General features: G+C 41.6%; 1 protein-coding gene across 1 annotated transcript in view; it reads left to right on the top strand.

Moving 5' to 3' along the window:
- The window catches only part of LOC108252110 (ABC transporter G family member 23-like), a 16615-nt gene extending 4501 nt beyond the window's left edge, over positions 1–12114 (top strand). Inside the window, exons 2-7 of the mRNA XM_017443111.1 lie at positions 4658–4772; positions 5940–6086; positions 7785–7957; positions 8710–8911; positions 10585–10731; positions 11998–12114. Of these exons, the coding sequence (XP_017298600.1) occupies positions 4658–4772; positions 5940–6086; positions 7785–7957; positions 8710–8911; positions 10585–10731; positions 11998–12114 (901 nt within the window). The remainder of the gene's footprint in view (positions 1–4657; positions 4773–5939; positions 6087–7784; positions 7958–8709; positions 8912–10584; positions 10732–11997) is intronic.
- The last annotated feature ends 1256 nt before the right edge of the window (positions 12115–13370 follow it).

Raw genomic sequence — 13370 nt, 5'->3', positions numbered from 1 at the left:
ATTATTATTATAAAAAATTACACTGATTTTTTCCCTTAGTTTAACGAAACTCAGTAGTGTAGTGGTTGGCGCGGTGGAATCCGGATCAGGAGGTTAGTGGTTCGAATCCCAGTCAAGTCATAAAGATTAACGAGGGGAATTCATAGGAGTACCTGTGTCTATTAATCGCGGAACGACATTTTTGACATTTATTTAGGTAGTACCTACTTAGAACAATTTAATCTCCTTTTTTTTACCTACATACAAGCTTTTATTTAATTTGAGATATTTTATGCTGTGTTAATTTTTGCTGTGTTACCAACTTTGACAGTAAAAAAAAGAGTTAGCTTTTTATTACCTAGGTATTTTGGTAGGTATAACTCTTGGCGGTCAGTTTTCATCGCGTCGTGCGAAGATTATTAATTTATACAGAAGTTACCTACGTAACTTTTCTCTATTTTATCCATCTCCACCCTAAGTATTTAGTCCGTGTGTGTCGTGTTCATAGCTAAGAAACTTTTTCCAAAGGTATTCAGAGACACAAGGAAAAGTTTGGAAAGTCCCTTGTGGTGTTATAGGACAAGGAAATTTTTTCGATAAAGTCCCGCGTGTTATATTCATGTTAAGGACTAGTGATTGTGAACATTTTGTGCTTTTTCAAACTATCTGTAGAAATCCGCGTGTTATATTCATGTTAAGGACTAGTGATTGTGAACATTTTGTGCTTTTTCAAACTATCTGTAGAAATGTAATATTGGTAATTGTGGTTAAAATGTTGAGTGATGTTTATCGTGTTTAACTGAACAACGAAGTAAGTTTTTTTAAACTTGACAATAGCCAGCCTAGTTAGCTTAATTGGTAGTGCGTCTGCCTTGTAAGCGCTAGGCCGCGGGTTCGATTCCCGCCCGGGGCGGATTTTAACGTACAGACCATGGGCTAAAAACCACTTTTTTGACATCAGGGGATCCCAAAACGGATATTTCCAACCATTTCCCGATTTTGAAAATTTGGACCGATTGCAATACTTTCATTACTAGTATAGCTCCGCTATACTGTAGTAATAGAAAGTAAAAGAAAGTAAAAACTTGACAATTTTCCCTTTGTTATGTGTTGAACATTGTTTCCCAATTTTATCAAAATTGTACCGGCTATGAAAAAACAAACAACTTACATTTATTTTAGGTACCTTTTTTTACCTACATGCTTTTATTGAACTTGAGATATTTTATGCTGTGTTAATTTCTGCTGTGTTACCAAATTCGACAATCTAAATACCTACCTGATACTTTAATAAATAAATAAATAATAATAATAAAGTTAACTATTTACCTAGTAGGTCGGACGTGAAAGTAGATGTGAAAACACCAAAATCCGACCTTTCTACGATTTGTTTAACCGGTTTTCTGATAGGCTCAAAAATCTTGAAAATCGCATTTTTTTTTCTTTTTTTTTTCGACCGGTTTTCTGATAGGCTCAAAAATCTTGAAAATCGCATTTTTTTTTTTTTTTTTTTTCGTTTTCACCCGAATCAATTGAAATGCTGAGTGATGTTTATGGTTTTTAACTGAACGACGTTTTAAGTTTTAAACTTTCAACTCGATGATTTTTCCCTTAGTTATTCTGTAAGTTGTTTGTTCATAACGCTTTAGATTTATTTTATTTTTATTGTACATAAATACTTTACTCTTGAACTGTACAATTTTGATAAAATTGGGCAACAACGTTCAAGACATAAAGAACGTTTTGTTCATTATAGATTTTAGGACCCATAAAGAGCTCTCATAAAAGCCTTTCTACACCGAACCACTAGTAACTCATTAAAGCTCAGTAACATCGTGCGTGGTTACTATCTGGATGGGTGACCGTCCTGGGGTACACTCGGACTGGTTATTTCGTGGTGTACTCAGCCTTGTGAGGAAAATTGAGAAGCTAGTTGAAACCTTCCGCGTGTTATATTCATGTTAAGGACTAGTGATTGTGAACATTTTGTGCTTTTTCAAACTATCTGTAGAAATGTAATATTGGTAATTGGTATTGGTCAGTCCAAAGCAATCACCCTATCTAGGGCTGATTGACACGCTGACGAAAAAGGCAGACCGCGCCTAAACACGGGAAAAGGCGATGAAGAAAACCGGCGTAAAAGCGTAAAACCCACCCCGCAGCATTGGGCATTTAGGAGCCCTGCATGGACACAAATACAATAATTTGGACCATATTCCACCCCCTCCTTGTCAATCTATGGTTCCAAGGACCCTCCTGGCGGAACCTTCTGGAGGACCGAAAAAGTATTTACGCCACAGAAACAGACAATCAAAAGGGTCAGGCTCGAGGGACAAAAGTGTCAGGTCCCAGGGGGGTATTTTTGAACAACGTGATTTATCGAACCTCCCCGTTAGGTTGGAGCAACTTGAGCCAAAATCTAAGGTTACGAAAAAAGCAAACTCTTTTCCACCTCGAAATTTTGTCCGTAAATAGCGGCCGAACCGTATATTTCACTGAAGTGGCCCTACGGATTTTTTGATCTACATATGACCCAAGCGTTACCTGACGAATTTGATTTGCCCATAACTTTGATATAACTTATCCTAACTTGTTGAAATTAACATCACTGAGTTCAGAACAAAATAAGGTTTTGTTATGCAATGTAGTCGTGGACCCCGCAAGTAGTGAATTTTTGACTAATGCTCGGAGGAAGTTTCGCACCCATTTTGATTTTGCTCCCTCCTCAACCGATCTTAGATCGTGAGACCTTTTTTTATGGAAATACGTTAAAAACAAGGTCTATATTAATAAGTCAAGGATTTTGGATGAGTTGACAGGTGCTTTTCATTGAGAAATTCGTGCTATAGTCCAAGACGTGCTAGAGACAGTATGTCGAATTTTGAACCAGATTTAGTGTTTTCCAAATGAAGGCGATTTTTCGGCTAGCGTTGTCTTCCACACCTGATCACCATCACAAACGAAATGCCCAAAAAAGTAAACTTTAGTTTGTTATCTTTCATTTAAAATAAATATCACTCTTTTATCTTGAAAATAGAACGTGTAGCATCATTTTAAAAACCGTCAGGTAACGCGGGGTCACCCTGTATAATTTAAAGTGAATCTACGAGTTCTGTGAAAGATTTGGGCGACCGATTCCGATGTCGCTGAAGCTCAATATCGGTCGCTATTTTTAGACACACAGCTACTGGACCGTTCAAAACCGGAATTATTGGTGGAATATACGTACAATAAAACTAAATCAAAAATCGCTCAGTTTTAATACCTAATACCTAGTTGGATATCTCGGCATATTATGTACCTGTTGTACCTGTACCTGTAAGTACAAAAAAAAAAAAAAAACAACAGCTTTAGGTATGTACCTACTTAGAGTAAGTACGTAGGTATAGGTACTTAGATTACTTTAGTTGTTAAAATTATTTATTTTCCACAGTATATAATTAAGGAACTGTCATAAAATCTTCTTCTTGTAGTGCCGTGTCCTAGAGAACGTTGGCTATCATGACTCCTATTTCTTGTTTGTCTTGGGCAGCTCTGAATACTTGTTCTGAGGATTTCTCAAACCAGGATCTAAGATCTCCCAGCCATGAAAGTCTCCTTCTTCCCCTCGGTCTTCTGCCATTGAGTTTCCCTTGTATGATAGTGTGCAGGATTCTGTATTTGTCGGGGTGCTAGAAGAAAAAGAAAAATTCTGTTGGTCCTCATTTTTCCTGCTCTATGACTTTGAAACATCACCCAAGTAAGCGCAACTGATCTATTGCCCCAACACCTAAGCCTCAGAGCTCAGAGTGTATTTTTTGTGTATGGAGTTAAGCTCTGCAGGTAACTGTGTGAAAAGATGATGAAGAAGAAGAAGAAGAAGCCAGACAGACAGACAAAGGAAAAATCGGCAGCGGTGATAGCAAGTTGAATAACAGTGTCCAGTGGACAGTATGGATCACTGAAGTTAACCAACGTTGCCCGTCTTTAGTACCCGGATGAGTAAACGTCTGGGGGAATCGCATGCTGGTTTTCCCTGGTAGTGCGTCTGCCTTGTAAGCGCTAGGCCGCGGGTTCGATTCCCGCCCGTGGCGGATTTTATCCTGATGGGATAATGTTCGTTCTCGGAACGGCTGGCTTTTTCCTATCCTGTCTTCCTTCTCTTTTCACTTTGGTGACGATAGGCCATGTAGCAGTTACAGTGACGATAGGCCATGTAGCAGTTACAGTTCATTGCGTATTGCATAACTTGTTAAATAAACGGCGTTCATACAAATTATTTATAGGAGGCTCCCATGTAGGTAGCCACCCTAGTTAGTTTGGAGGTTGGCGCGTCTGCCTTGTAAGCGCTAGGCCGCGGGCTCGATTCCCGCCCGGGGCGGATTCTATCCTGAACTGATGAGGTCCATTCTCGGAAAGGCTGGCTTTTTCCTATCCTGTCTTCCTTCTCTCTTCACTTTGGTGACGATATAAGACCATGTAGCAGTTACAGTTCCCTCTATCAAACCCCTTAAAAAATAAATAATAATTTATTTATTTAATATACCTTATTCAGACTGTCGGCTAAGACTGAAAAGTCCCATTATGCCAACAGTTTAGAAAGGCCTCTCATTTATTAACATCAATAATAAATACAAACAAAGGTTAAATAAGAATAAATAAAATTAAAAAAGATCAATTGAACATTGTTCCTTCACAGCTACGGGTTGCTGGGTTCGAGTGGATGTGGTAAGACCACTCTACTTACATCTCTCACTGGATTCTCGTCTCTCGACTATGGATCCATACAGATCGCTGTATCTTCACCTTCTAGGGTGAGTATTTTAGTATCTCCGACTGAGGTTCTATTAGATCGTCTGACTGGGAGTAGACCAGCTTCGTCTGACTGGGGAACCTTAAACAGGGAGCCTAAATTTCTCTAGCTAAAGGCATAGCAAAAAGGTTGAGTGCGAAGGTCATCCACTTGTAATATTTTTCTAGCCCAAACCAAGTGTTAGCCCAAACAGCAATCATCCTAGCTAGGGCTGATTGAGAGGCTGACGAAAAACGCCGACCCCGTCTGTACACGGGAAAAGGCGAGGGAGAAGAAGTCAGGTTGAGTGCGAATGTCATCCACTTGTAATATTTTTCTAGCCCAAACAGCAATCATCCTAGCTAGGGCTGATTGAGAGGCTGACGAAAAACGCCGACCCCGTCTGAACACGGGAAAAGGCGAGGAAGAAGAAGAAGACTGAGGTTCTATTAGATAGAAAGCAGATCTCAAAACCCTAACTCTTCCTTTTTCACTTTCAATTCCTGACTTAAGGTTCACTTCCTGTATTTTTTACCTGTGGAATCTTATACCTATTATAAAAACAAGATCCGTTCATAGTTCCACACTGATCGCTCTATCTCAAGAATCACAACACCTAGAAAGCTGAAATTTGGTAGGAATATTCCTTTTATGGTCTAGGTGTGCAATAAGAAAGGATTTTGCGATACCCTCGTCTAGTACCGACCAAAGAGAGAACCGTTCTAATGAATAGAAGCGTCTTCAACAGAGCCTTGACCATAGTACCGACCCTCGCAGAAAATCAAGACTAGAAATTTTTTCTGAGATGGTCGATGGTCTCGGCGAGGGTCATTGGTCCATAGTCTTTAGTCTATAGTCGCGCACTGAAGTTTAGGTGTAGGGACAAACAGTACCCCATTGTTAGGGTGCAATAGTCCTACATACTGAACTCCGCACACGGGAATTTCGTCAGAAAAGACAACCATTTCAAGGAAACCCGATAGGATTACCTACATATCTGATTTCTATATTTCTCTCAGGCTATAGTCGCGCACTGAAGTTTAGGTGTAGGGACAAACAGTACCCCATTGTTAGGGTGCAATAGTCCTACATACTGAACTCCGCACACAGGAATTTCGTCAGAAAAGACAACCATTTCAAGGAAACCCGATAGGATTACCTACACATCTGATATGTATATTTCTCTCAGGTTGCTCTGATGAGACAAGGCGTGCTACTGGCTGAAGCCCCCCCTGAGGATCTCATTAAACAATACCAAGCCACCACATTGGAAGATGTATTCCTACAGTTATGTTACGTACAGAATCAGGCTACTCAGGATGTAACACCCACCGCGGTAAGCCCTCCTCCTTCTTCTTCTTAAAAAAAAAAGAGGTTTGTCAGAAGGAGCTGTGACTGCTTAGGTCTTATCGTCCCAAAAAAAAACACATGTATTTTTTTGTTAAGAGGTTTGACAGAGGGAACTGTAACTGCTATGGTCTTATCGTCCCAAAATCAAGAGAGAAGGAATTTTTTTAAAGAGGTTTAACAGAGGGAACTGTAACTGCTATGGTCTTATCGTCCCGAAATCGAAGAGAGAAGGAAGAGAGGGATAGGAGAAAGCCAGCCGTTCCGAGAACGAACATTATCCCATCAGGATAAAATCCGCCCCGGGCGGGAATCGAACCATTTTAAAGAGGTTTGACAGAGGGAACTGTAACTGCTATGGTCTTATCGTCCCGAAATCGAAGAGAGAAGGAAGCCAGGTGGAAGAAAGCAGAGGGAACTGTAACTGCTAGTTATCGTCCCGAAATCGAAGAGAGAAGGAAGACAGGATAGGAGAAAGCCTGCCGTTCCGAGAACGAACATTATCCCATCAGGATAAAATCCGCCCCGGGCGGGAATCGAACCCGCGGCCTAGCGCTTAGAAGGCAGACGCGCTACCAACCAAGCTAATTAGGCTGGTTTTTCTTATTTTACTTCGCCTTTTCCCGTGACTAGATAAGGTCAGAGTTTATCGTCACAGTCTCTCAATCAGCCCTAGCACCCTATGTTTGCTTTGGGACGACATTTTATTATTATTACCTATTTTTTTCAAGATGAGTGTTCCTCCCACCATTTTTATTTCGTAGCTACATTAGACGCATGTGAGTCAGCTCCCATGGCGCAGTGGTCACTGCACTCGCCTTGCACGCGGGAGACCCGCGTTCGATTCCCGGCGGGGTCAAGAAATTTGTATCATGCAAATGATTGATTCCGTGACTGGATGTTGCGGGGCCCACTCAGCCTCGTGAGGAAAATGAGTAGCTATGACATATAAATGCGCATAGCGACCGGTGCCAGCATGGTAGGTAAACATTGGATGTTAGGATTATTGAGATATTGGGAAAAATCCTACAATGCTGCAGTGAGCACCAAAGTTGTGATATAATAACACAAAGAAACTGCATTTACATTTTAAATTTACATTAGACGCATGTGGTCTGTGTTAGAGATGGATACGAGTGAATACTTTACTCATTAAAATACGGATCGTCACAATATCCGTACGATCCGGATCGCAACAAGAAATACTCGATTACTGAAAAAAAGTATCCGTGAGTGAAAAAGTAATCATGAGTAAATATGAAATTTGGTAGGAATATTCCTTTTATGGTCTAGGTGTGCAATGAGAAAGGATTTTGCGAAAATCTAAACCGATCCTGAGATATGATCATCTCTATTAGAAATACACAGAGTGCAGAGACTGCGGGAGAGAAATGTTCCGCTTTCGACCAACATTTGAGTTTCGTTTATGTTTTTAGTTTGATAACTATGCAGCTAATAGGGAGCGCGTAGCGCGACCGTATTTTTTATTATTTTCTACAAGTTTGGCCATGCCTTTTCTACAAGTTTGACAATGCCTCGGGATGAACTAGCGGGATTCCGGAGCGAAGCGACGGAATTCAGCTAGTTATTACCAAGACCTTGTTTAGACTGGGGGAGTAGATTGACTTTCCAGTCTCATTCTGACAGGGTAAAAATAAAACATTCTATTCTATTCTTTTCCTCACAGCTGGGTTTCATGCCTCAAGAGATTGCTCTGTTTGAAGAGTTCACAATATCCGAAACCTTTGCTTTCTTCTCCAAGCTCTACAATATACCACGTAGCAGTGTGGAAGCTGTTATTAAAGATCTACAACTAGTACTCGACCTACCTCCTGGGAACCAACTGTGCTCTACACTCAGGTAAATCTCCAAGCTCTACAATATACTCAGCACCTCTAGGTTGCGAGTTGAGAGTCAGTGCTCTTGATCTTCAGTGATCCATGGGGAAATGGTGCATTCAAAGTGCTAGTATTTTCTTTCTTCTCCAAGCTCTACAATATACCACGTAGCAGTGTGGAAGCTGTTATTAAAGATCTACAACTAGTACTCGACCTACCTCCTGGGAATCAACTGTGCTCTACACTCAGGTAAATCTCCAAGCTCTACAATATACTCAGCACCTCTAGGTTGCGATTTGAGAGTCAGTGCTCTTGATCTTCAGTGATCCACGGGGAAATGGTGCATTCAAAGTGCTAGTATTTTCTATCGAAATTAGAGGTCAAACTTTTTTTTTATATCGAAATACGAGTGAAGCCAATAATATTTTGTCGATTCCAGGAATCGAACCCGAACTTTGTGCACAGAAAGGAAGCAAGCGCGTTACCATTAAACCAATCGTTGAGGCTCGTTCCCACTTGTCATTCGGGAAAAAATCGTGTTGTGCGTAGTGGGAACACCTTCATTAAAATTACGTGCACAGAAAGGAAGCAAGCGCGTTACCATTAAACCAATCGTTGAGGCTCGTTCCCACTTGTCATTCGGGAAAAAATCGTGTTGTGCATAGTGGGAACACCTTCATTAAAATTATATTGCCAGCAAGCAGCAAGGCCATTCGGAAAAAAATGGGAACTCACAAGTGGAAACGGGCCTTTAATGTTTTTAATTTCTTCCAGTGGCGGTCAGGCGCGGCGTGTATCCATCGCAGTGACGTTACTTCACTCTCCCGACATCATAGTTCTGGATGAACCTACATCCGGGGTGGATCCACTCCTGGCGCATTACTTCTGGAAGTACCTGAACCGACTAGCTCATACTGACAAGCGTACTATTATCATTACCACACATTATATTGAGGAGGCACGACAGGCTGACATGGTAAATTTTCCGAGTCCTTTTTTTTAATGTTTGACAGAGGGAACTGTAACTGCTAGGGTCTTATCGCCCCGAAATCGAAGAGAGAAGGAAGGCAGCATAGGAGAAAGCCAGCAGAACGAACCTTATCCCTTCAAGATAAAATCCGCCCCAGGCGGGAATCGAACCCGCCGCCTAGTGCTTACTAGACAGACGCGTTACCAACCAAGCTAACTATGAAACCTGTCAACCGACTAGCTCATACTGACAAGCGTACTATTATCATTACCACACATTATATTGAGGAGGCACGACAGGCTGACATGGTAAATATTCTGAGTCCTTTTTTTTAATGTTTGACAGAGGGAACTGTAACTGCTAGGGTCTTATCGTCCCGAAATCGAAGAGAGAAGGAAGGCAGCATAGGAGAAAGCCAGCAGAACGAACCTTATCCCTTCAGGATAAAATCCGCCCCGGGCGGGAATCGAGCCCGCGGCTTAGCGCTTACTAGACAGACGCGTTACCAACCAAGCTAACTATGATACCTGTCGTACACAAAAAGCCCACTCTGAGTTGGCGTCCAAAACGGAGAACTGACCATCGACCCTCGCCTAGTACCGACCAAAGAGAGAACCGTCCTAATGAATAGAAGCGTCTTCAACAGAGCCTTGACCATAGTACCGACCAAAAAGAGAACCGTCCTAATGAATAGAAGCGCCTTCAACAGAGCCTTGACCATAGTACCGACCAAAGAGAGAACCGTTCTAATGAATAGAAGCGTCTTCAACAGAGCCTTGACCATAGTACCGACCAAAGAGAGAACCGTTCTAATGAATAGAAGCGTCTTCAACGGAGCCTTGACCATAGTACCGACCAAAGAGAGAACCGTTCTAATGAATAGAAGCGTCTTCAACAGAGCCTTGACCATAGTACCGACCAAAGAGAGAACCGTTCTAATGAATAGAAGCGTCTTCATCAGAGCCTTGACCATAGTACCGACCAAAGAGAGAACCGTTCTAATGAATAGAAGCGTCTTCAACAGAGCCTTGACCATAGTACCGACCCTCGCCTAGTACCGACCAAAGAGAGAACCGTTCTAATGAATAGAAGCGTCTTCAACAGAGCCTTGACCATAGTACCGACCCTCGCCTAGTACCGACCAAAGAGAGAACCGTTCTAATGAATAGAAGCGTCTTCATCAGAGCCTTGACCATAGTACCGACCCTCGCCTAGTACCGACCAAAGAGAGAACCGTTCTAATGAATAGAAGCGTCTTCAACAGAGCCTTGACCATAGTACCGACCCTCACAGAAAATCAAGACATTGAGCCTAGAATTTTTTCCGTGATGGTCGATGGTCTCGGCGAGGGTCATTGGTCCATAGTCTATGGTTTATGGTCGCGCACTGAAGTTTAGGTGTAGGGACAAACAGTACCCCATTGTTTTCCCCATCCGTGGCACAAGCTTCCCCATCCGTGGCACAAGCTCTGCTTATACGGGTGGGTATACCATTTAGGTACATGAAAAATGTATGTTCTGAGTTTTTTGTCGATGAAATATAAATGGAAACTTATTTAAAAAAAAAAAAAAAATAGTCCTACATACTGAACTCCGCACACAGGAATTTCGTCAGAAAAGACAACCATTAGGAAACCCGATTAGGATAACCTACATATCTGATTTGTATATTTCTCTCAGGTTGCTCTGATGAGACAAGGCGTGCTACTGGCTGAAGCCCCCCCTGAGGATCTCATTAAACAATACCAAGCCACCACATTGGAAGATGTATTCCTACAGTTATGTTACGTACAGAATCAGGCTACTCAGGATGTAACACCCACCGCGGTAAGCCCTCCTCCTTCTTCTTCTTAAAAAAAAAAGAGGTTTGTCAGAAGGAGCTGTGACTGCTTAGGTCTTATCGTCCCAAAATCGAAGAGAGAAGGAAGACAGGATAGGAGAAAGCCAGCCGTTCCGAGAACGAACATTATCCCATCAGGATAAAATCCGCCCCGGGCGGGAATCGAACCCGCGGCCTAGCGCTTAGAAGGCAGACGCGCTACCAACCAAGCTAATTAGGCTGGTTTTTCTTATTTTACTTCGCCTTTTCCCGTGACTAGATAAGGTCAGAGTTTATCGTCACAGTCTCTCAATCAGCCCTAGCACCCTATGTTTGCTTTGGGACGACATTTTATTATTATTACCTATTTTTTTCAAGATGAGTGTTCCTCCCACCATTTTTATTTCGTAGCTACATTAGACGCATGTGAGTCAGCTCCCATGGCGCAGTGGTCACTGCACTCGCCTTGCACGCGGGAGACCCGCGTTCGATTCCCGGCGGGGTCAAGAATTTGTATCATGCAAATATTGATTCCGGTGACTGGATGTTGCGGGGGCTAACAGCCTCGTGAGGAAAATGAGTAGCTATTGCATATAAATGCGCATAGCGACCGGTGCCAGCATGGTAGGGTAAACATTGGATGTTAGGATTATTGAGATATTGGAAAAATCCTACAATGCTGCAGTGAGCACCAAAGTTGTGATATATAACACAAAGAAACTGCATTTACATTTTAAATTACATTAGACGCATGTGGTCTGTGTTAGAGATGGATACGAGTGAGATACTTTACTCATTAAAATACGGATCGTCACAATATCCGTACGATCCGGATCGCAACAAGAAATTACTCGATTACTGAAAAAAAGTATCCGTGAGTGAAAAAGTAATCATGAGTAAATATTGTAGGTACTATCTTTATTCTTTAGATAGAATCCTATGAGTAATGTATTCGACTATTGAGTTGAGTACAAGAACAAGAAGAGAAGAGAAAAGAAAGGTGGGATCTGTATCTACCTACGCGATGATATTATGATGAGTACGAGTAAAAAGTATTCGAATACTTTTGTACTCACTAAAGTAATCGGATAGACGCTCGATCCGTATCCGCGGATACGGATCGTGAATGTATTCAGTATTACCCATCTCTAGTCTGTGTCGTAGCATGCCCATCTCGTAGTATGCTTCTCATCAGATGGGCGAGAAGGGACACAATACTTTCCATTTGGTTTTATTGTTTATTTTATTATGTATATTTATTCTTCTCTTCACAGAAAGTCGTATTCAAACATCCGTACGCAAGGAAGAGACAAAGTCTAAGTGCTGTGTGGCCTCACACCAAGGCTATCCTGTATAAAATCATCACCTGGGCCAGGATCAATTTCCCGTAAGTATTTACATACAGTAGAACCTCGATTATTTCAACTAATTTCGACCTAGTAGTTGAAATAATCGAAAGTTGAAATAATTGAAATTCCGTATAAAACAATGGAAAAGGGGCAAAATTTAGATACAAAGGAAAAAAAATGGTTAATAAATACCCTATTTTGAACTGATTTTGGGGTTGGAATAATCGAGGTTCTACTGTAATTATGTATGTTAGAGCGACGGACAAGAGGTTGGTGGTTCGAGTCCAAGTGACGTCATAAAATTGGTTCTTTTTTGATGAAAAAAAGATCACAGTTCTAATTTTGGGATCTTCAAGGCCCTATTCCTGATCAATTTCTACAGTTGGGGTCGAGTGGATTGGAACACATCACATGCCTTCATGCACAGTCCATTTGTCAAGGGTCTAGGTTTACCTTGTCCTTGGTATCAATTTAATTTCCCCTGACCACTAGTTTACGTATTCCCGGTCAATAAAGGCCCGTTGCCATTTGTCCGCTTTGTCGTGAATTTCATCGGATTTTTTTTTTTACCGAATGTCTGTAGGCAATGTGAAAGTGTTCCCACTACACACGGGTCATGGCACGATTTTTTTCCTAACTACACTAAATGGCCTCGTAGGCAATGTAATTTAAATGAGTGTTCCCACTTAAGCACGACACGATTTTTTTTCTCCAAACGACAAGTGGAAACGGGTCTTAACTAAAACTAACTAGGTATGTACCTCTCTACCCTTTCGCTTCTTGCAGCGTGTTCTTCACAATAGATCAGTTGCAACGGCGTGTGGTTATGATAAGCGAGTTGCTGATATGCCCCCAATGATCGTAAGTGCAGATAAGTCAAACTTCAACGTATTGTTTCATTACAATTTTTCATCAGTAAATGGTTTGTTCAAAAATGGCATTGGTCCTGAAAGCAAACCTAGACCCTCGACAATTTCAACCCCGCGTAGCCACGGGAGCTCTAAGCGCGACCGTATGCGATACCCCGCGAAGCCTGAGAAGGACGTTATGTATAACTTTGCGAAGCCCCAAACGAGCATAGAAATTAGGTAGGTAGTTATTTATTGTATTATTTATCTGTGTCCTGTTTTTCAGATTAAGACCAACGTTTTCATCGGACAAGATGTAGAAGTGGATATGTTTGACTATACGGCTTATGTCTGCATGAATGTCATTTCTGGGTGAGTAAGAAATTTGCCTTCAGAGTACCTACTGTAGTATCTGTACAGCTAGAAAATTCTGGTTCCTCTCTCACAAAT

Source organism: Diaphorina citri, unplaced genomic scaffold (genome assembly GCF_000475195.1).
Source record: "Diaphorina citri unplaced genomic scaffold, Diaci psyllid genome assembly version 1.1 scaffold277, whole genome shotgun sequence".
Lineage (NCBI taxonomy): Eukaryota > Metazoa > Arthropoda > Insecta > Hemiptera > Psyllidae > Diaphorina > Diaphorina citri.
The sequence above is the reverse complement of the archived record's forward strand: the minus strand, read 5'-3'. Positions and strand labels throughout refer to the sequence as shown.